At 42.0% G+C, this 24,444-nt stretch overlaps 1 protein-coding gene across 1 annotated transcript in view; it reads left to right on the top strand.

Annotated features, from left to right (window-relative positions):
• The first annotated feature begins 17,723 nt into the window (after positions 1-17,723).
• The window catches only part of LOC141085801 (ranaspumin-like), a 54,921-nt gene continuing 48,200 nt past the window's right edge, over positions 17,724-24,444 (top strand). Inside the window, exons 1-4 of the mRNA XM_073571366.1 lie at positions 17,724-17,880; positions 17,971-18,020; positions 18,234-18,290; positions 22,343-22,399. Coding sequence (XP_073427467.1) covers positions 17,832-17,880; positions 17,971-18,020; positions 18,234-18,290; positions 22,343-22,399 — 213 coding nt within the window. The 5' untranslated portion in view covers positions 17,724-17,831. The remainder of the gene's footprint in view (positions 17,881-17,970; positions 18,021-18,233; positions 18,291-22,342; positions 22,400-24,444) is intronic.

A 24,444-nucleotide genomic window follows, 5' to 3' on the forward strand; every position in this document is an offset into this window, starting at 1 on the left:
TAAAGATAAGGCCTACTACGCATGCCCAGAAGTAATATAATAAGTAATTCAAGAAAAAAGAGCTTCAAACCGCGCTGGCGCAGGACACCATTAGAGGTAGATCATTATATCCAAAGCGCTTGCACAAATGTATAGAAAAGATATATAGAAAAAATATTATAGAGCCCGGGGATTTTAACCCCTTACAAATCTGGACAAATATGCTAAGCCTCAAAAATTGATATAGCAAGCAACAAAGGGGTAGAAGTAAGCTTAAATCAGAATAAAAAGATATAAATGACAAAATTAGATACATAATAATGATATTCCTCATAATTGAGCTAGTGTGCCAATAATAACACACTACTTGTAATAAGCTAGCTAAGTCCTTTCAAAACTACCAAAACCCGTTGAAAAAACAAAGGAAAACCAAATAAATCAAAATAAATAAGCATAAAAAGCAAGTATAGGATAGACATTCATTAAGGCCTTTAGGAGAGAGGGATTGGAGCCTATATATCCATTCAACTTCTCTTCTCTGTATAATTTTGTCCAAATCCCCCCTCTGGGTTTTGGTCTAAACAGCTCTATAATGCCAAATGTGATCTCCCTAAGAGATCCACCATGAACCTCATTCATGTGTCGGGCGACGGGTTTATCTCTCTTATTCTTAACCCCTTCACCCCCAAGGGTGGTTTGCACGTTCATGACTGGGCCAATTTTTACAATTCTGACCACTGTACCTTTATGAGGTCATAACTCTGGAACGCTTCCATGGATCCCGGTGATTATGACATTGTCTTCTCGTGACATATTGTACTTCATGTTAGTGGTAAAATTTCATTCAAATAACTTGCGTTTATTTGTGAGAAAAACGGAAATTTGGCGAAAATTTTGAAAATTTCGCAATTTTCCAACTTTGAATTTTTATGCTCTTAAATCACAGAGATATGGCACGCAAACAACTTGATAACTAACATTTCCCACATGTTTACTTTACATCAGCACAATTTTGGAACCAAAATTTTTTTTTGTTAGGAAGTTATAAGGGTTAAAAGTTGACCAGCGATTTCTCATTTTTACAACACCATTTTATTTTTAGGACCACATCACATTTGAAGCCACTTTGAGGGGTCTATATGATAGAAAATACCCAAAAGTGACACCATTCTAAAAACTGCACCCCTTAAGGTGCTCAAAACCACATTCAAGAAGTTTATTAACCCTTTAGGTGCGTCACAGGAATTTTTTTGAATATTTAAAAAAAAATGAACATCTAACTTTTTTTCACAAAAAAAATACTTCAGGTTCAATTTTTTTTATTTTACCAAGGGTAACAGGAGAAATTGGACTGCAAAAGTTATTGTGCAATTTGTCTTGAGTACGCTGATACCTGATATGTGGGGGGGAACGACTGTTTCGGCGCATGGCAGAGCTCAGAATGGAAGGAGCGCCGTTTGACTTTTTCAATGCAAAATTGGCTGGAATTCAGATCGGACGCCATGTCACGTTTGGAGAGTCCCTGATGTACCTAAACAGTGGAAACCCCCTACAAGTGACCCCATTTTGGAAACTAGACCCCCAAGGAACTTATCTAGATATGTGGTTAGAACTTTGAACCCACAAGGGCTTTACAGAAGTTTATAACGTACAGCGGTACAATTAAAAAATCATATTTTTTCCACAAAAATGATTTTTTCACCCCAATTTTTATTTTCCCAAGGGTATCAGGACCCTAAAAGTTATTGTGCAATTTGTCCTGAGTATGCTGATACCCCACATGTGGGGGTAAACCACTATTTGGGCGCATGGCAGAGCTCAGAAGGGAAGCAGCGCCATTTGACGTTTTTGGCTGGAATTGAGATCGGACATCATGTCGCGATTGGAAAACCCCTGATGTACCAAAACAGTGGAAACCCCCCACAAATGACACCATTTTGGAAACTAGACCCCCTAAGGAACTTATCTAGATGTGTGGTGAGCACTTTGAACCCCCCAGTGCTTCACAGAACTTTATAACGCCCGGGCGTGAAAATAAAAAATTTGTGTTTTTTCCACAAACATGATCTTTTAGTCACCATTTTTTTATTTTGCCAAGGGTACCAGGAGAAATTGGACACCAAATGTTGTTGTCCAATTTGTCCTGAGTATGCTGATACCCCATATGTGGGAGAAAACTACTGTATGGGCACACGTCGGGGCTCGGAAGGGAAGTAGTGACGTTTTGGAATGCAGACTTTGATGGAATGGTCTGCGGGTGTCATGTTGCCTTTGGAGAGCCCCTAATGTACCTAAACAGTGGAAACCCCCCACAAATGACCCCATTTTGAAAACTAGACCCCCTAAGGAACTTATCTAGATGTGAGGTGAGCACTTTGAACCCCCAAGGGCTTCACAGAAGTTTATAATGCCAGGGCATGAAAATAAAAAAAATTGTATTTTTTCCACAAACATGATCAATTAGTCCCCAATTTTTTTATTTTCCCAAGGGTTACAGGAAAAATTGAACCCGAAAAGTTGTTGTCCAATTTGTCCTGAGTACGCTGATGCCCCATATGTGGGAGAAAACTACTGTATGGACACACGTCGGGGCTCGGAAGGGAAGCAGTGACGTTTTGGAATGCAGACTTTGATGGAATGGTCTGCGGGTGTCATGTGCGTTTGGAGAGCCCCTGCTGTACCTAAACTATTGAAACTCCCCACAAGTGACCCCATTTTGGACACTAGACCCCCCACGGAACTTATCTAGATGTGTGGTGAGCACTTTGAACCCCCAAGTGCTTCACAGAAGTTTATAACGCTCGGACGTGAAAATAAAAAAATCATTTTTTTCCAAAAAAATGATATTTTTGCCCCCAATTTTTTATTTTCCTAAGGGTAACAGGAGAAATTGAACCCCAAAAATTGTTTTGCAATTTGTCCTGAGTAGGCTGATACCCTACATGTGGGGGGTAAAACACTGTTTGGGCGCATGGCAGAGCTTGGAAGGGAAGGAGCACCATTTGACTTTTTCAACTCAAAATTGGCTGGAATTGAGATCAGACACCATGTTGCATTTGGAGAGCCCCTGATGTGCCCAAACAGTGGAAACCCCCAATTCTAACTCCAACCCGAACCCCAACACACCCCTAACCCTAATCTCAGCCCTAACCCTAACCCTAGCCCTAACCCTTGCCCTAGCCCTAACCCTTGCCCTAGCCCTAACCCTAGCCCTAACCCTACCCTAGCCCTAGCCCTAACCCTAGCCCTAACCCTAACCCTAGCGCTAACCCTAACCCTAATGGAAAAATGGAAATAAATACATTTTTTAAATTTTATTATTTTTCCCTAACTAAGGGGGTGATAACGGGGGGTTTGATTTACTATTGATGGCGGTTTTTATATTTGGCAGCTGTCGCACGCTAAAAGACGCTTTTTATTGTAAAAATAGTTTTTGCATCACCACATATTGAGAGCTATAATTTTTCCGTATTTTGACCCACCGAGTAATGTGAGGTCTTATTTTTTGCGGGACGAGTTGACATTTTTATTGGTACCATTTTCTGGCACGTGACATTTTTTAATCGCTTTTTATTCCGATTTTTGGGACGCAGAATGAACAAAAACCAGCGTTTCATGAATTTCTTTTGGGGGGGTGCGTTTACACCGTTCCACGTGCGGTAAAATTGATAAAGCGGTTTTATTCTTCGGGTCAGTACGGTTACAGCGATACCTCATTTAGGTTGTTTTTTTATGTTTTGTCGGTTTTATGCAATGAAAACTATTTTATATAAAAAATAATTATTTTTGCATCGCTTTATTCTGCGAGCTATAACTTTTTTATTTTTTCACTGATGATGCTGTGTGGCAGCTCGTTTTTTGCGGGACAAGATGACGTTTTCAGAGGTACCATGGATATTTATATGCGTCTTTTTGATCGCGCGTTATTATACTTTTTGTTTGGCGGTATGATAATAAATCATTATTTTTTGCTTCGTTTTTTATTTTTTAAGGGGTTCGCTAAAGGGGTTAACTAATGGGACAGTTTTATAGGGAGGGTCATTACGGACGCGGCGATACCTAATATGTGTACTTTTATTGTTTTTTTTTTTATTTCCAAAAAATGGATTTATTTGGGGGAATATTTTTTTTTTTTTTTTTTTTACTAATTTATTTGGCGATTTTTTTAAAATTATTTTAACACTTTTTTTATTTTTTTTTTTAACTTTATTAAATAGTCCCAGGTGGGACATCACTGTCCTGTGACAGATCGCTGATCTGTCACATCACAGATCACTGTGACAGATCAGCGATCTGTCACAGGCAGTGCAGAAGGCTTCCTCATGCCTGCGCTTTGCAGGCACTGAGGAAGCCAGCTTCCTGCAGGCCCCCGAAGGCCCCCGTTGCCATCTTGGATTCGGGGGCCTGCAGGAAAGGAGCCCCCCGCAGCAGCGCTGCACATTGCGCTGCCATCGGGGGCTCAGGGAAGCACGGAGGGAGCCCCCTCCCTGCCGATGCTTCCCTTTAACCCCTGGTACACCGCGATCATGTTTGATCGCGGTGTGCAAGGGGTTAACGTGTCGGGGGCGGTCCGTGACCGCCCCTGACACATTGTGCCGGGTGTCAGCTGTGATAATCAGCTAACACCCGGCCGCGATCAGCGGTGCTCACCACGTGGGCGCCGCTGATCGCGATAGACGTACTATCCCGTCCATGGGCATAGGGGCCCGGGTCCCATGGACGGGATAGTATGTCGGATGTCAGGAAGGGATTAATATCATTTAAATGTTCACCCACCCTAACTCTGAGCTCTCTAATTGTCTTCCCAACATAATCAAGCGGGCATGTGCATGTTGCTTTGTAAACCATACCAGAAGATCTACAATTCCCAAAATCTCTAATATAATATACCTTAGCGTCCACTGAACTACAGAATGTTTTTGACTGGAACATAACTTCACATCTAGAACAATTACCACACCTAAAAAAACCTTGCGGTCTACAATCCAGCCAAGTACCCTCCTTTTTTGGTCTCTGATAAAAGCTATGGGCCAAATGGTCCCCAAGAGATCTACCTCTTCTGTAGGTAATACTAGGCATAGGAGCAATAAAGTCTTTTAAATCAGGATCAGCTAAGAGAATACCCCAATGCCTTTTAAAGATTTGATAGACTCTCTCAGCCTGACTGTCATAGGTACCTATCATCCTAGTTATATCCTTATCATCCTTTTTGTCCTTAATTCCCAAAAGGGACGATCTGTCAACAGATAGAGCTTCCTTATAAGATCTCCTCAGAACATATTCTGGATAACCTCTCGCTTTAAACCTACAGTACAGATCGTCAGCTTGGTTCTTAAAAGTATCCAAATCTGAGCAGTTTCTCCTAAGACGGAAAAACTGCCCTTTTGGTATACCTCTTTTTAGGGGAATAGGGTGATGGCTGGTCCACCTAAGTAGATTATTTGTGGATGTCGGTTTGCGATAAGTGCAAGTCTCAATATTCCCATTCTGCTTCTTCGTGATAGTTAAGTCAAGAAAATTAATACTCCTATACTGACACTCTGACGTAAAGCGCAACCCAATTTCATTCTTATTTATACTTTCCATAAAGTGGTGGAACTCACTCTCAGTGCCAGACCAAAATACCAAAATATAGTCAATATATCTGGCCCATAGAGCGATATAGGAGTTCCACCACATATCCTCATCACCAAAAATGAGTGTTTCCTCCCACCAGCCCAGGAATACATTAGCATACGTAGGGGCAGAGGGGCTCCCCATCGCTGTACCCCTGAGCTGGTGGAAGTACTTCCCATCAAAAAGAAAGTAGTTATGAGTCAAAGTAAATAATAGAAGCTCCTCAACAAAGATATTGTGGTCCCCACATTCCACTGCTCTTGACTGAAGAAAGTGACCAATGGCTCTCATACCACATTTATGTGGAATGCTGCTATAAAGCGCTTCTGCATCAATCGATGCCAAGATTGTCTTCTCCTCGATTGATATGCCTTCCAGCAAATTAAGCAAATGCGATGTATCTCGTACAAAGGAGGGAAGCGATGTCGCAAATGGTCTTAAAACCTTATCTAGGTATATACCAACGTTCTGCGTTAAAGATTCTATGCCTGCTACAATAGGTCTACCTTTTAAGGGATTTAAACCTTTATGTATCTTGGGCAGTGCATAGAACGTAGGTATAACCGGCTTGTTAGGCAGCATAAATTTAAGTTCATTCAAAGAAATGAGACCCATCACCTTAGCTTTAGTCAAAATGTCAGTCAAAGCAGCTAGATATATTTTAGTGGGATCTCCACTCAGTACCTCATAGGTACCGTGCTCATATAACAGAGAATGACACATGTCTAAGTAATTTTTGTGGTCCATTATAACCAGATTACCACCCTTATCTGAGGATTTTATTATGATTTCCTTACTATTTTCAAGTGCACAAAGGGAATCTCTTTCCCCCTGAGAAAGATTACCCACACCTTTATTGTAATCATTCTTAATTTTACACAAATCCATTTCCACCATTTTCATAAAGATATCAACACTGGTAGTATTTATGATTGGTGGCATACGGGTACTCCTATTCCTCAAGTCAGTAAAGGGACCTTTACCACGTACTTGATTATTCTCCCCCAAAAGGGATGTTAATACTTGAAAGGTATCGAAATCCTCCTCTAAAATACCCAGTCTTTTACATTCATCTCTATTATGCTGTTGAAAAAAAGAGTTTCCATTTCAAATTACGTCCAAATAGATTTAAATCCTTAACCCACCTAAAGCAATCAAAACAAGAGGTGGGCACAAAATTCAAACCTTTCTGCAACAAAAGGTAATTATTTCCAGAGAGTTCACAAGATGACAAATTAATGATCTGACCCTGATTTATACTTGTCTTCTCCTCAAATCATAACCCATTATTGGGCCCCTGTCCAAAAAAGACTGCGGTAATAATGAGGAAGGTCCAGATGATGTAGAGGGAGAATTTCTCAAATCCCTCCCATTTCCCTTCTGCCTGTGTTGATTTCTTGGCATACGCCATTTGCCCCGATTTTGTCTACCCCTTCCACGATAATAATCTGAACGTTCAGTGTCTGAGGTATCTAAGTTTGATGAGGACACTTCCGTAGCTGATTTTGTTTGGTATTCAAAAGCTTTATTATCCTTGAATTCAGCAAAGTCCCGCACAAACTGTGCGTGTTTTCTATCCTTCAACCTTGTTTGAAATTTTTCTACTGACGTTTGAAGGATATTTTCCCGTCTCGAAAAATCGGGATCAGTTTTAAACTTTTGAACTCTTTCAATAGCACTATTGAGCTTTTTAATAGATTCCTCAAACAATTTCTTTTCTTCCACAAGAATCAATTGCATGAATCTGGTGGAGGCCTCAACAGACTCCCTTGTCCAGGCTGCCAGCAGAAGGGGATTAGCTGTATGAGGTGAGGGTTGTAGATTAATTCTTAACCCTTTGGGTACTATTTTATTCTTTATATAATTTTCAAGACCCTTCACCTCCCACCAAGACCGTATATTCTCTTTATAGCACTGATACACTTCATTAAAGAGAGTTTTCAGGGAAGGATTGTCAATACTTTCTGGAGTAGTACTGGTAGAAAAAACTAAATTGGCATCCTGTGCCCATAATTCAACATTGATGGGGTTTGAAAGGAAGCTAGCCATATTACGCAAATTTCAAAACATAACAAACTCTTTAAATAAGCAAAGGAATAAATCCATATTATTTGTGTACATATATTCCCTTAAAAAACTTTTATTGATAATTTGAATAAAAAACAAACACCTATTCCCGTGTAATCCACAAAGACAAAAAGCCCTAATCAAGGACTACAATAACCTATCTAGACACCTTCCTAGCCATGGAGGTTGGCACCCTAGAAGAAGTCGATTATTTGGCGCCCCCACTCGGACGTCGTCTGTCCCTATCTCCCCTAGCTCACCCTGAATAAAAAGGTGAGAAAACAATAAATGAAAGGAATGAGATGAAGGAAGGGAAAAAAAGGTTATATGTAGAATATATATATTAATGGGCAAGAAACATCTTATATCATATTTGGAGTGACCCTAAAGAAGGTACTAATCTCAATAAGAGACCAACAGAAACCACATACAGCAATGTTATTGCACCCAAAGTACAAGTGCTGATAGAATGAAATATGGATAGAAAATCCAAAGGTGCATCACAATGCGGTTCCTAAACAAAAAAACTATTTTTCTCCATGAAAAAGACAAACATGGCCTACATATATAATGCTCATATGAGATAACATATGGATATAATTAATCCAAAAAAATGAAAGAGCATGTATGACCATGCAGTTACTTATCAGAGAGAGTAGAAAATCGCCTCGACTCGTTTCCCCGTTGTTGCGGTTCCTCAGGAGGCCTATAACTTTAGTACCATCAATGCTGGATATGTTCTATGATGCCCCAGATACCATGATGAAAAAGGCATAGGGGCGGTCTCAAAAGAAGGGGGTTAAATAGCCCTCATAGTAAACAATCTGTCAGCACGCCCAATCAGCATGTCTCACACTAAAAGCAGTCACAGGAAATATAACCGCTCACTTGCCTCACCAATCAGCCATTGCTTAAGAGGTAAAAGATCCCTCTGCGTTCCATCCATAGTCGGCGTGCGTGTCAGCCCAACTGCGCATGTGTGGAAATGTCATATTCCTCCTACTCAACGCGCCAGCTTCAAACTGAGCAAGCGCAGGGGCCGCATAGATCCGAGATCCATCAGATCAACAGCGCATGTCCGAAATGAATGCCAAAGATATTACTCATAAAGATAAGGCCTACTACGCATGCCCAGAAGTAATATAATAAGTAATTCAAGAAAAAAGAGCTTCAAACCGCACAGGCGCAGGACACCATTAGAGGTAGATCATTATATCCAAAGCGCTTGCACAAATGTATAGAAAAGATATATAGAAAAAATATTATAGAGCCTGGGGATTTTAACCCCTTACAAATCTGGACAAATATGCTATGCTATGCATTCGCTCCCCATACTGTCTGCACCAATCCCCCATACTGTTTCCTCATACATACTCTATTTTGTGTCCTCAAATCTCCCCACACATTAAATCCCCCCATCCCCAATCCCCCACACACATTAAGTACCCCCCATCCCCACTCCAAATCCCCCCACACATTAAATAACCCCCCATCCCCACTCCAAATCCCCCCACACATTAACCCAATCCCCACTCATTAACCCCCATCAGCACTCCAAATCCCCCACCCCCACTCCAAATCCCCCCACACATTAACCCCAACCCCACTCATTAACGCCCCCACACATTAACCCTCATCCCCATTCATTAACCCCCGTACACATTAACCCAATCCCCACTCCAAATCCCCCCACACATTAAATAACCATCTCCACTCCAAATACCCCCACACATTAACCCCATCCCCGCTCATTAACCCCCACACACATTAACCCCAATCCCCATTCATTAACCCCACACACATTAACCCCCATCCCCACTCATTAACCCCCATCCCCATTCATTAACCCCCGCACACATTAACCCAATCCCCACTCATTAACCCCCATCACATTAAATAACCCCCATCTCCACTCCAAATCCCCCCACACTTTAACCCCATGGCATCCCCACTCATTAACCCCCACACACATTAACCCCCATCCCCACTCTAAATATCCCCACACATTAACCGCCATCCCCTCTACAAATCCCCCCCATCTCCACTCATTAACTCCCCCTCATCTCCCATCTTCGGTGGTTCTTCAGCTCCACAGAGGAGCACACTTACCACCAACGTTTGCTTTGGGCGCCGGGGAGTGACGTCAGCAGCGTGATCACATGACCTGATCACGATGCTGACGTCGCTCTGGCCCGGCGGTCAGAGCTCCATTTGTACTGGCGTCTGTATAGACACCAGTACAATTGTTCCCTGGGAGCCGGCACGCGCTCCTTCTCTGCGCCGGCTGTCAGCTTAACAGCTGACACAGAGAACCGCCGACTCTCAGGCCGGGGGGTGCGGCAGAACGCAGCCGCCAAGGAGGACACTGCAGACCGCTGCATTAGGTGGCCCGACTGCGCCCCCCTGCTGGCTGCGCCCGGGGCAACTGCCCCGGCTGCCCCCCCTAGATACGCCACTGGTGCTGACAGAGGTGCTGGACGGCTGCAGCAGCAATTGTACGTAAATCAAACTATCTCCTCATCCCTCCCTTCTCCCCCTGTTAACGATGCCAGGGGCATATACATCCACTGCCCTTACCCCTATTTATGCCCCTGTGTGAGAGGGGGAGCATCTGGAGTGTACATAGAAATCATGAGGCCCCATAGCAGAAGTTCTCATTGGGCCCCTTCTCCCCCCCAAAAAAAGCACAACAAACTTGATATTCAGCTGGGTCCCAGAAGAGCATATCTCACAACTTTGCAGCCCTTACAAAGTAATTCTCCTCCTATAGAAGCCCGTAGATTTCCCTTTCATTTCCCTCATAAAGTATGATGCCAACAATAATGTGCCCCCCCCAAACACAGTATGATACCCCCACAGTGATTTCTTCCACAGTACCCTCCACACACACGGTATGATGACCCTACTGTACCACCCTTCACTCATTCCTTCTCTGGCAAAGTATGGTGACGCCAACTTAGTATGATGCCCCAACTGTGATTGCCAAATGGCCCTCCATACAGTATAATAGCCCCACACTTCTCCACTCAGTATGATAGACCTATCACAATCATCCACACTGTATAATGGCATCCACTAGCCCTTCAAACAGCATACTGGCTCCTACACAGCCATCTACACAGGATGGACCCCAAAAAAACTTTTACATGTATAATTGCTTGCATACAGTATAATGGCCCCCACACTGCTCCCCAACCAGTATAATGACCCCCATATAGCCTTGAAAACAGTATAATGGCCAGTCTTCACACAATCTGGTCTTTTTTCCACCTTCCTCTTCTTTCACACATCCTCACCACTCAGCTGTCCCTCACCACTCAGCTGTCCCTCACCATGCACCTGCCTCTGGTCCTCTGTACACTGCCGCCTATTTTTTCCGCCGTCCTCTTTTTTTCTGATATCTTGTTGTTTACTCTGTGCTGAGGCTTTGGAGCAGACTAAAGGCCCTTTTACATTTAGCGATGCACCAGCGATCCGACCAGCGATCCGACCCGGTCAGGATCGCTGGTGCATCGCTAAATGATCGCTAGTGAGCTTTCATACAGAAAGATCTCACAGCGATGCAGCAGCGACGCAGCGCACGATACTTACCATTCACACACAGCGATCCTGACGTCCTTCCGCCCGCATCCACGCGTCGCTCGTCGTCACAGCAGGAAGTCTCAGCAGGAAGCAGACGACGAGAAATGGAGCCGGACATTCTCGCGCGATCAGCGATGGACAGCGGGGGAGCCGGTTGGAGGTAAGTATCACACATAGCGATATCGCTAGCAATATCACTATAACGTCACAAAACCAGTGACGTTTTAGCGATATTGCTAGCGATATCGCTTAGTGTAAAACCCCCTTTAGTCCCAGATGGCGCAAACACGTCAGGACATGATACGAGATTTCACACATGCCATCATAACACCCATTGGGACATCACAACATGCACTGTGACGTCAATGGCCTAGTTGGTACCATAAATCATGGGACAATTTTAACCCCTTCATGACTGAAGGTATTTTCGTTATTTGCTCCCCTTCTTCCCAGACCCATAACTTTTTTATTTTTCCGTCAATATGGCCACGTGAGGGCTTGTATTTGCAGGAAAGTTGTACTTTTCAATGACACCATTGGTTTTACCATGTCGTGTACTGGAAAATGGGAAAAAAAATCCAAGTGCGGTGAAATTGTAAAAAAAGTGAAATCCCACACTTGTTTTTTGTTTTGCTTTTTCACTAGGTTAACTAAATGCTAAAACTGACCTGCCATTACGATTCTCCTTGTCATTACAAGTTTATAGTCACCAAACATGTATAGGTTTTTTTTTTTATTTAAGAAGTGAAAAAAATTCCAAACTTTATAAAAAAAAATTGTGCCATTTTCCAAGACCCGTGGCGTCGCCATTTTTTGTGATCTCGGGTTGAGTGAGGGCTTATTTTTTGCATGCTGAGCTGATGTTTTTAATTGTATCATTTTGGTGCAGACACGATCTTTTGATTACCCTTTATTGCATTTTAATGCAATGTAGCGGCAACCAAAAAAAGTAATTCTGGCGTTTTTACTTTTTTCTCACTACACCGTTTAGCGATCGTGTTAATCCCTTTTTATTGATACATCAAGCGATTCTGAACAAGCCGATACCAAATATGTATATGTTTGATTTTTTTAATGTTTTATTTTGAATGGGGCGAAAGGGGGGTGTTTTGAACTTTTATATATATTTTTTAAATATTTTAAAATATTTTTTTTTTTTACTTTTGGCATGCTTCTATAGCCTCCATGGGAGACTAGAAGCTGCCATAACCTGATCGGCTCTGCTACATACAGGCGATAATCAGTTCGCCTGTATGCAGCTGAACTACTCACTTGCCATGAGTGCCGACCACCTTGCTCACAGTAAGCCGGCACTGACAACCATAGATGTCTCCAGGAGACCTTTGGTTGTCATGCAAACCCACCAGTGACTCACGATCACATGGTTGGTGTCATCGGTGGGCGGATTTCCGGCATGGTTACTGGAAGCACATGTTAAATGCCACTGACAGCTTTTGACAGCAGCATTTAACAGGATAAAAGCCACAGGTGGATCGCGATTCCACCCGCGGCTATTCCAGGCACATGTCAGCTGTTCAAAACAGCTGACATGACCCCGGAAAGATGTGGGCTCACTGCCGGAGCCCACATCAAAGGGAGGATGTCCGACATCGGTGTACTATTACACCCGATGTCGGAAAGGGGTTCATGTCAATTGAATTTTTCTACCAAATTCAAGTGATGTGGTGAAATCGAATCTCAACAGATTCGCTCCTCTACAGCCACAACGAACAAGTGCATGCTCGTATTTCACATTCACTATACAGTAAGTGGACTTCTTTGCTCTCAAATGTTCAAGACTGAATTCCAGTCTCAGCTCGACAAATCATGGGTGTAGTTTAGATTTAATGAAAAATCATTAAACTTTGTCATTAATAAGAACAAACCAGAAACATTGATGTCGAACACATGAGCAGCTTTACAATGAAATAAAGATGTAGATAGAAAACAGCACCATCTGCTGGGTAAACTTGTAGAGTCATACAGTAGTTGAAGTTTTTGTTGGGTAACTTCCATTGCCTCTGTTTGATAAGGTTCAATTAATTAAAAGTTTGTGTTATCCCACAACATGTTTGCCTGTTTGGGAGGTTAATACTAACCTGTACAGGAAATAGCCATTTTTTTTGCTTTTGTTTTTTTCTTTTCCACCAACTAAACCACATTTTTTCTTTTAATTTTTCTGTCAACATGTTGACTTTGTTAACTTTGTTCTACTTCTCAGCACAGTTATGTTGTATATCAATGTCTCTAGTACCAAATACCAAATGTATAAAACTTTTTGTATATGCAGCCGTATGATATTCTGAGAATCAAAACTTTGTTTTTTTTCTTGGTCAATGTACAGTAGTTATAAAAAGTGTTTGTATTGAGATGAGATGTAGGTTCTGTTGGTACCAAATTTAGGTGCACATTATGTTTTGATTAGCTTTTGTTACATATTTTACATAAAAAAAAAACAGAAAATCTGGTATTTTGATTATTTTAAGTCATTCACTATTACGTATCTCCCTCGGCTCAGTAGGGCTCCACGACGTTCCCCTATGGCTGCTGCCCTCTGCTGTGCTCCACATCAGTTTTTACAAGTGTCCCGGCATGCTCCAATGACTCTTAGTGCTGTTTTTTTTTCTCTTGGTCTGGATCTGCCTGCGCTGTTTTGGACTTTCCTACATCCTGTCTGCCTGTGGCCTCCAGTGTTCCAAGTCCTCGTTCCACACATGGCTTCCTACTGTTATATCAGGCCCGAGATCTGCGTGCCCACCCGGACCTGAGGCTTAGAAGACCCAACTCGCCTGATGAGCCTAACATTCACTGTGCAGGATAAATTCTAATTTTACTATTTTGGAATGTTATCGACTAGGCTACACCCAATATGCTCCTTTTTCTTATATTGAACTTGTTTTTTGTTTACAAAGTTCACAATAAAAAATATTTTCTTTGGTTTTTCATCCAGTAAGAAACTTGAACCTGTTATCACTTGTACTATACACCTACACTTCTATGAAGACATGCATGAGAGCTTTGATCACAGCAGTTACAGGCTGATGTCTGCTGTATAACACAGCCAGTACCAGCCTCCTGAGCCTTTCTGCACACATATACTGTACATTTAGGGCAGACAGGGTCGGACTAGGTTGTCTGGGGATCACAGGGGGAATTGACCCAAGGGACCCACCCTACAGCTATATGCAAATACCTGTAAGCCGTTATCCCTGTTATAGTGGAGCATCGACTGTAAAACACAGGAGGCTCCTGCACATCTACTGTGCGCCACCATATCTGGGATGTACAATTACGGTAGTTTACATTAAAAGGGTTCTTTGGTTAAAAGCAAGTTATAACCGATCCATGGGCTCTACAGGATAGGTGATCACTTAGGTCCAAGCATTAGAAACTGCACTGATTGGAAGAATGAGAAAGTGTTATGCCTGACAGGACACTTATCCCCATTTTAAAATGCAGCGGCAGGTGGAATGTCTGGAGCAGGTGGATCAGTGGTCAAGTCGCACATGTCACTCCAGTCTAATAGGGATAAAAACTTTACATTCTGATGATTGCGTCCAAACAGTCAAACCTCCACCAATCAATACGATATTGCTTATCTTGTGGACAGGTGATTACATTTTGTATGTACAGGTAATACGGTGATCACCAGTGATATTATACACAGGAGCTCTGTATGTAGTGTATAGTGTACAGGTAGCACAGCATTCATCAGTGACATTATACACAGGAGCTCTGTATTTAGTGCATAGTGTACAGGTAATACAGTGATCAACGGTGACAATATATACAGGAGCTCTGTATATAATGTCAGTGCACAAGTAATACATTGATCACCAGTGACATTATACACAGGAACTGTGTACATAGTATATAGTGTATAGTGTGCGTGTCCATGTAATACACTGACTCACCAGTGACGTCTGTAGTTGAAGTCCTTCATCTTCGCTTTTCTACTTCATCTGACACAGACCGCCATCACTTCTTCCAACCAGGACTTGTCTCTGCAAAAAAAATAACACAGTCATCAATAGCTGAACGCTTCCAGAGCACATTCCCCACTTTTTCCCTGACTTCTTCACTAAGTCTCATGAAGAAAAAAAGCCCCGCTTTGCACAGTAACAGAACCCCCCTTTTGTTCCCTCCATGGAAAACAGTTTCCTAAAAAGTAAATTATATCAAAGTAGTAATAATGTCCCTAATTGGACCCTAAAGAAATTATATTCCACACTTGTCACAATAAACTAATATAGCATGTTCCTCATTCTAGCCCCCAAACAGTAATTAAGTCCCCTATTCTGGCCCCCTTATTTAATAATATCGCCAGCCTAGCATCTTTTATTTTATAATATGCCCCATCCTGTTCCCTTGTCCTGGCCCCTCTCTATCCATCCTGCTCCCCCATATATCCATCCTGGCCCCTTCATATATCCATCCTGGCTCCCCCATATATCCATCATGGCCCCTTCGTATATCCATCCTGGCTCCCCCATATATCCATCATGGCCCCTTCCTATATCCATCCTGGCTCCCCATATATCCATCCTGGCCACTCCATATATTCCATATATCCATCGTGCCCCCCCATATATCCATCCTGCCTCTACATATATCCATCATGGCCCCTTCGTATATCCATCCTTGCTCCCCATATATTTATTCTGGCCCCCTCTACATATCCATCCTGGCTCCCCCATATATCCATCCTGGCTCCCCCATATATCCATCCTAGCCCCCCATATATATGTATCTTGGTCCTTTGTCCTGGCCCCCCATATATCCATCCTGGTCCTTTGTCCTGGCACCCCATATATCCATCCTGGTCCTTTGTCCTGCCCCCCATATATCCATCCTGCCCCCCCATATATATGCATCCTGGCTCCCCCATATATCCATCCTGGCCCTCCATATATATACTTCCTTGCCCCCAATTATACGCATCCTGGCCCACCATATATCCCATATGGTCCCTTGTCCTGGCCCCCCTCATATATTCATCCTGCGCCCCAAATATCAATCATGACCCCAATATATGTGCATCCTGGCCCCCACATGTGTATGCATCCTGGCCCCCATATATATATTTGTACCAAGGACTGTGACAAGAACAAGGGTGCATTCTCTTCGTTTGGAGGAGAGACAATTTCTGCACCAGCATAGAAGAGGGTTCTTCACGGTAAGAGCAGTGAGGCTCTGGAATTCTCTTCCTGAGGAAGTGGTGATGGCCAACTCACTGAATGAATTTAAGAAAGGAATGGATGCTTTTCTTGTGAGTAACAGTATAGAAGGTTACGAATAACAGAATATTATAGGTAGATGGTTGACCCAGCTTAGGGGAAGGAATTTTTTTCCCTATGGAGAAAATTGGCTTCTACTCTGTGGGTTTTTTGCCTTCCCCAGGATCAACAATGCAGAACAGCTGCACTAAAAATAGGCTGAACTAGATGGGCATAAGGTCTTCCTTCAGCCTTCAAAACTATGTTATTTACAATAATAGAAATTCATTGGTGAAAATACTTTATTTCACAACATACAAAATCACGGTAACAACGTGCGCTATTGGTGTATTCAACATATACAGAAAAAACAGGTCACAATTGAATCCAGAAATGAAAATAATTACAAATAAATGTAAAGGCCATAAAACCGAGGACAGCGTGAATCAGGTCCTGGCTGAACAGTTGCATCCGGGTATATTTTTCTGTGAAATGCTCTTCTGACGTTTCAGGGAAAAATATAGCTAGAAGTTCCGGCTGAGGACCAAAGCCGGAGATGAGACTAATCTGGCACTGTCCCTGGCCGACTCTTCCCTGCACCGGTTCAGATGATTGAAAAGGTCTCTTGCTATGGTAGACATCTGTCAATCACCTTTAGGATACCTGTGCGAAGAAAAAAACATTACTAAAAGTAATGCAGAAATTGCAGCTCCGTCTCCATATGCCAATATGAATCATGGATGTTTGCAGCTGTTTGCCATTGAACAATAACACTGTCTTATCAGATCTCATCGGATGAGAGTAGGGCGATATTTACCCACAGACCATTGGTCCATGTATAAGATCGCTCTTTTGCTCTAGCACTATGACTTTCGCTGGTCAGTGTGCTGTCCTTGGTAATGGATGGCACACTGACTGATAAGATGTTCATGTGAGCAAACTCTACAGCTAGGTTTACAGGCACAGAATTTGCCCATCAGACCAATCCTTTAGAAGATAAAGTTGCATTACCTGGATGTTAAGACTTAGACAGATTTCAGGGTTTCCTACTGTAGTTTGCAATAATGCATTTATCAAATTACATAACAGCAAAATCTGGCAGACAGAAAAGCTAAAGCGTAAAACAGCATCATGGTATATTAATGTTTACATTTAGCGCAGGATGTGAAATATTGGCAAATGTTAAATGATGTCTTAGCTAAACCAATAAACTTGATTGAAATAGTTCTAGCATCAAAGTTACCACCTTCTAGGACAGTTTCCAATGTGCGTAGGGCCATATTGTGTGTTGAGCGTTGCCACCCATTTTTGGGCTATAAAAGAAGGGCACTGGCTGGTGCTTTTCATGCCTTGAGCTCCACTATCTGCAGAATGAAGATGATCATATTCCTTGTTCTGGCTGGTCTCAGCCTCGCTGCAGGTATGTAGATAGATTGTGACATTGTGTTGCAACCTTGATTATATTGATGCATTCTGAAATAACTTGTCTGTGTTTGCTCGATTTGTGAAGGAGATACAGATCCTGGATCCAGATGGCAATGCTTGTTTGATGGACTAGAGGTAAGATTCCTGAAGTGAAAAATGTCAATAATTAATTTCACACTCAAATTTGAACACATCTATAATAATAAACGCTAAGTTGTTTTTATTCAAACATAATTTCTGTATAGTAGCAGCGGTACACTGTATAGTACATACTGTATGTTCATTTGATTGTACCAACATTATTACGCCTACACTGACTGATCATGTTGATTGTCTTCTCTCAATTAGACGACGCCAACAGCCCTGCAAAAATTGGCTGAATTTATTTGTAAATATAGAGGCAAAGTAAGTACAATATATCTCATTATGTCAGTCTTCATTAATGATGATAAAATAAATTCACTGCATTTTAAAAATATGAGCATCAATTAGCAAAAACTCTGTTCCTGCTAGTGTTCAGAGCTTACTGTGCTTTTTTTATTATAAAAAAAGTTCAACCTATAGTGTAAAAATACCAGAGCCCTAATAGAACCCCCCAAAAATGATAGTATTTGTTAGAAAATGGATTCAGCATTGTTGATATCATTATACGCAAAATCCATGATCTAGTGTGAGCAGAGTCATTAGCAGCCTGTTCCTATATTGTACTTGTGTTCTACTTCACACTTGAGATAGTGTGCCTCCTCTCTCCCGTCCTGTAGATGAGTTAGAAAAGAAAGTATGAAGGAAAACTGACGTGTTATTGCTGTCAGTCATTAATATTCCCTATAGTGAATGCTGTAAAAATGGTAGAGATTATTCTACATATAACTATTACTCCTTTATAGAAGTTTAAGAAGAAGTTATAAACCTCAAAGACAAATCATCCCGCTATACAATACTACACCATGATAGTACAAGAATGATAACTTGTTACCAGCACACTGAGTAACTTTTTTACGCATTAAATGTATGTGTCTATACATCTAATGTAGTGTGAGTGTATTAATATCCTCTATAAAAAGGCCAAAAATCAAACAAAGGTATAAAAATGGTCCAATCTCACCCATTTGTTTTCACGCAGATTCAGCGTGGAGAAATGACTCAGGGTCTTGGGGGTATGGGAAATGTGCTAGGTCCCCTCTTGTGCGCTCTCGATGGCTCCCGCCCTGACGAGTGCAGTACCCTGCGCAGCACTCTACACCGCCACTGTGGGGATTCCTGTCACTACAGGACTCCGCATCGTAACCATGTTGTAACTCTATCATTACACCACAGGGGATCTAGCACGTTTCCCATACCCCCAAGCTCCTGAATTGAATCTCTATGACAATAAATAACTGAGCTCAGACCATTTTAATATACACTGTTGTGTTGAGCACCCTTGTTTGAAATTTTTGACCTTTTTATAGGGTCTCGTTTGGTTTATGGTTTGTTTGTCAGATAACTTAACTCCTCTTAATGGCTGTAATAAAAGTTTATTTTTAGGAATACAAAAATTATTCTCTCTCCTCGCTATTTCTCTGTACTAATTTTTGAGAGATTGGTACTGCTAGTATTAGAACAGAAAACACGTCACTCCGTAGCAATGGTGCGGGGTGCACAGAACAGGATACCAGTCCAGATTCAAATGCAAAAGAAAATATCCGGCACTCCCAGATGCTAAAAAATAATCTATTTTTATTAACAATTTATAAGTCCACAAGATTCACATTCAATTGTTTGTGTTTGTAACGTTTCGGTCACTATCCAGACCTTCTTCAGACAATGTGAACACTTGGACCTATATGAATCACTCAAATGCGAGGACTAGAAAGCAATAAGAAGGCAGTGATGGACATTTAGCAGTTGATCCCGCTCCGGATGAAAGGCGAGCGCTGCAAGGAGTGTGCCAACGGGCTGTGAGCAGAGGTGGGATCGACTGCTAAATGTGCACCACTGCCTTCTTATTGCTTTCTAGTCCTCGCATTTGAGTGATTCATATAGGTCCAAGTGTTCACATTGTCTGAAGAAGGTCTGGATAGTGACCAAAACGTTACAAACACAAACAATTAAATGTGAATCTTGTGGACTGATGAATTGTTAATAAAAATAGATTTTTTCGCATCTGGGATATTTTCTTTTGGTCCTGCTAGTATTGGCTGGGACCTAGTGCTGGTTAAAGTATTAATATACTTACCTACCGCCGCTTTCTCCGGTGTCCAGCACCGCTCTTCTCTGCTTCTCTGTGATATCACCGCTCTGCAGACTCTCCAGCTCACGCTGCGCTCTGCATAACCCGAAAGTCTCTTTACAATGAAAACCTATGGAGCATCAGAACGAGACTTTTATAGGCTTTCATTATAATCACGCAGACCGCAAGGAGTGAGCCGGCTAGTCGCAATTATTGTGGTGACATCACTGAGAAGCAGAGAACGGGGCTGGACACCGGAGAAAGCAGCGGAAGGTGAGTATATTAATCCAAAAAAGGGCCACTAGATGGGGCACTGAGCTCAACTAGTGAGAAGACTGTTAGGAGGGAACCTGAGAGGAGTGGCCAGTGAGAGCCAAAAAGGAGAGCATTTTCCCTCATGGGGAGTTGAGCCGGGGTTAGCTGGACTGGACAGAAGTGAACACAGCGAATGCCTACAGCAGTAGCCAGCACGTAGCAGTGCTGGAGGTCCTGTAGATAGAGACTGGGAACTGCAGGACTAGGGAGACCGAAGAAGGAGTCTCAGTAGTCAAGTCAGCTAGCAAGGAAGAGCTGAAGTGACAACCAGCCAGTCTATTGAAACCAGCCCGTGTCTGGGGTTTTGCAAGCCAAGGAGGTCAGTGTGAGCCCCTGTGGAAGTAGCAGCTGGAGTACGGGAGCTTTGTGAAGAGTCTTGTGCACTGTGAACCTAGGACACGAACAGGAGCAACAGTGCCGTAAAGGGGTGAGCTGTAACGGATAAGTCAGGTACCTTCGTGGGCTGAAGTCGGGCTCTGGAAGAAGGGAAGTGTTCCGTGTTCATTGTGCTTCATGTGACGAGTCAGCTTGTCTGTGTGGTTCATACATGTGAAGTGAAGGAAGAAGTGAAGTACTGCTGTAGATGAAGATGTATTGCTGTTACCGGGTAAAGAGTCCTGTAGCCGTTGTGGACATGCTGTGCCCTGAATAAAATAAAGTTGAACTGTTTAAGTTGTTTCCAGCCTCTGTCTGCAGTCATTTGGGTCCCCAAAGTGGACAGCCTACCGGAGTTGAAACAGCCTCCAGCACAGTGAGTACTGGAGCGGCTGCAGAAGCTACCCCCCGACGGCCATGGTATTACACATGTACAGACACATTTAATGCATAAAAAAGTAAGTGTAAGTACTTATTTAAAGAGTAGCCATCATTTTAATTTATATTTCATAAATCAATAGTACACATCAAAATAAGAAATTTTGTAAATATATCTTATCAGAGAAACCTGTTTATTTCTCCTCCTGGACTTTTCTTTCATTCAAAACATTCACAGTTAATGGATGAAATCTGTATCCAGTGATTTAGTGAAGGCAGATTTATAAATTACTAAGATAGGAGACGACAGCTGGTGCTCATAATGTTCTATGGAGAAAGGAGGAGGAGCTAGAGGCCAACACAGTCATTCTGCTGCAAATTCACTGACTATAATCTCATATCTCAGTAATGGGAAAGTCTATAATTACTGAAGACAGATTTTACCTGTGAACTGAGAATGAAGATTAGTCCAGGAGAAGAAAACAGCAAATTTCTCTGGTAAGATATATTACAAAGTTTGTTATTTTCGCATGCATTACTGATTAACGGAGAAAAAAAATAAAATGACGGTTACTGTTTGAACTCATGGCCATTTCTGCCAAACCATATTGTGTTTGACTTTACTACGTGATCTTACCTAATTGGAAAACAGTATAAAGGAGTAAAGGGGTGCATGTAATTGCATATTAATTTAACCTATTTTATATTTTGTCATTGAAATTTTCAAAACGTCGCTTTCTTGTCATTGAGTGTAAACATTTGCTGAAACCTTGGCCAATCATTTGCTAATCACAGAAACGTCAATATTTCAGTATGAGCAGGAATAAGGCATAGGCGGCTTATTCTCCGAAGCAATGTATAATGCGTATAGTAACAAAGACCCAGACGTTCACATGTGCCGTCCTCAAGACTTCAGCTGCACCAACCTGACCTACAGAACGCATTAGGGCCTTTCACTACCGATTTAGTATTGCCCACCAGCCTTATGGGCCAGGGAAACTTCCAAAGCTTAGATCAAAGATATCCATAAGCTCCCATTAACTTGACAAAGGCTAAAACCTTATAACCTCCGACAGGGGAGTGTGCTGTATAGTGGGAATACCTCTTAGCTGATCAGTTGATAATGTAATTTTACATACATTTAATTATAGATATTTTGTCAATTCTTATTTCACAGTTTGACGGCAATGTAGAAAACTATAAAAATGCCTTTGCTGAAGTGAAAGACACATTGGTAAGAAATACACAATAACAGTCTGTTGTTGAATGTGAAGATATAGTGCTCTCACATTAATGATAGTGTAACCCTTTAAGATCCTGTACATATAAGGACATATAAAGGAATCAGGGCCTGGCTGCATGATTGCATCCAGGTATGTTTTTCTCAGAAACGTTGGGCGTTCCACTGAAACCATAACTTGAAAAGCCGACCGGGAGCTATAGAGAGAGACCCGCCTAGTCCGCTCCAAACCGGCTTCTGCTCGCACCACTGCAGGTGATTGATAGTTCTCTCTCTTGTGGGCACATAGTGAAAAACCTGTCAATCAACTATAGCTGGAGAAGGAGAAGCCGGAAAGGGGCTGCACTAGACAAGTAACGCTTTACCCTATGGTCCCCGGTCACCTCTTCAAACTTCAAACTATAGAGAGACATTTCAGAGGAAAACACACCTGTCTGGAGACCCACAGGCTCTGATTTATGTTACCTGTGGTTCGGACAGCATGAATCTAGTGACATATTTCTCTTAATACTGTAAGCCTATCATAATTCTCTAAATTCACTGAAGTTCTCTTTAAGCCACTTTCTTACCTTCCTAAAGGGATTGACCCATTTTCATGTACTGTACCTATTAGTGAATTCTGAGTTAATGTAGTTAACATCTTCATCTCCTGACAACAGTGGAGAGTGAGTAGAAAACTATCTCCTATGGCTCATGCAGATGTTTGTGCAAATCAGTCCGATCTTGGATTGCAATGCACACACTGGCTGCGGCTCCACCAACCTGAGCATCACAGCATCACGGAAATATATGAAGCGGTCATATTCCGGTCAGGAACCCACCGCCAGTCTATTGTGCTCAGAGATCACACCGATTTGCATGGACGTCTACATGAGCCCTTAGTCTAAGGATCTGTTCTGCATAACACTGATAGTTTAAAGATCTGAGTGGATGTTCATAAATGGCTATTTTTTGTCATGTTGGAACTATATCAATATCGCTTACATGCTGCCAGATTTACACTCCATGATCCGATCGTTTTGACTCAGTTTGGACAAGTCCTAAACTATATGTAGTTGACTGCATGCGGTTTTTACATAGATGACGGTGTTGACAGTGGGTTTTCTGACTGCGTGACACAAATGTAAAAGGGCAGATGAGGAACACCTCTGTAATATCCTGCTAAACAACCGGCTATCAGAAAATCTTGCTTGTCTATGCAAAAACTGCGCAGTTTCGGAGTGATCCACATAAAAAATAAATTATGTGGCTTTACCGTTAATAGATTTTATTATTCCAAAATTGCACACAGTTATCTTTATGCATACAGTGGGGCAAAAAAGTATTTAGTCAGTCAGCAATAGTGCAAGTTCCACCACTTAAAAAGATGAGAGGCGTCTGTAATTTACATCATAGGTAGACCTCAACTATGGGAGACAAACTGAGAAAAAAAAATCCAGAAAATCACATTGTCTGTTTTTTTTTTCATTTTATTTGCATATTATGGTGTAAAATAAGTATTTGGTCAGAAACAAGCAATCAAGATTTCTGGCTCTCACAGACCTGTAACTTCTTCTTTAAGAGTCTCCTCTTTCCTCCACTCATTACCTGTAGTAATGGCACCTGTTTAAACTTGTTATCAGTATAAAAAGACACCTGTGCACACCCTCAAACAGTCTGACTCCAAACTCCACTATGGTGAAGACCAAAGAGCTGTCAAAGGACACCAGAAACAAAATTGTAGCCCTGCACCAGGCTGGGAAGACTGAATCTGCAATAGCCAACCAGCTTGGAGTGAAGAAATCAACTGTGGGAGCAATAATTAGAAAATGGAAGACATACAAGACCACTGATAATCTCCCTCAATCTGGTGCTCCATGCAAAATCCCACCCCATGGGGTCAGAATGATCACAAGAACGGTGAGCAAAAATCTCAGAACCACGCGGGGGGACCTAGTGAATGAACTGCAGAGAGCTGGGACCAATGTAACAAAGCCTACCATAAGTAACACACTACGCCACCATGGACTCAGATCCTGCAGTGCCAGACGTGTCCCACT

Source organism: Dendrobates tinctorius, unplaced genomic scaffold (genome assembly GCF_039654945.1).
Source record: "Dendrobates tinctorius isolate UK_male_01 unplaced genomic scaffold, ASM3965494v1 ptg000029l, whole genome shotgun sequence".
Taxonomy (NCBI): domain Eukaryota; kingdom Metazoa; phylum Chordata; class Amphibia; order Anura; family Dendrobatidae; genus Dendrobates; species Dendrobates tinctorius.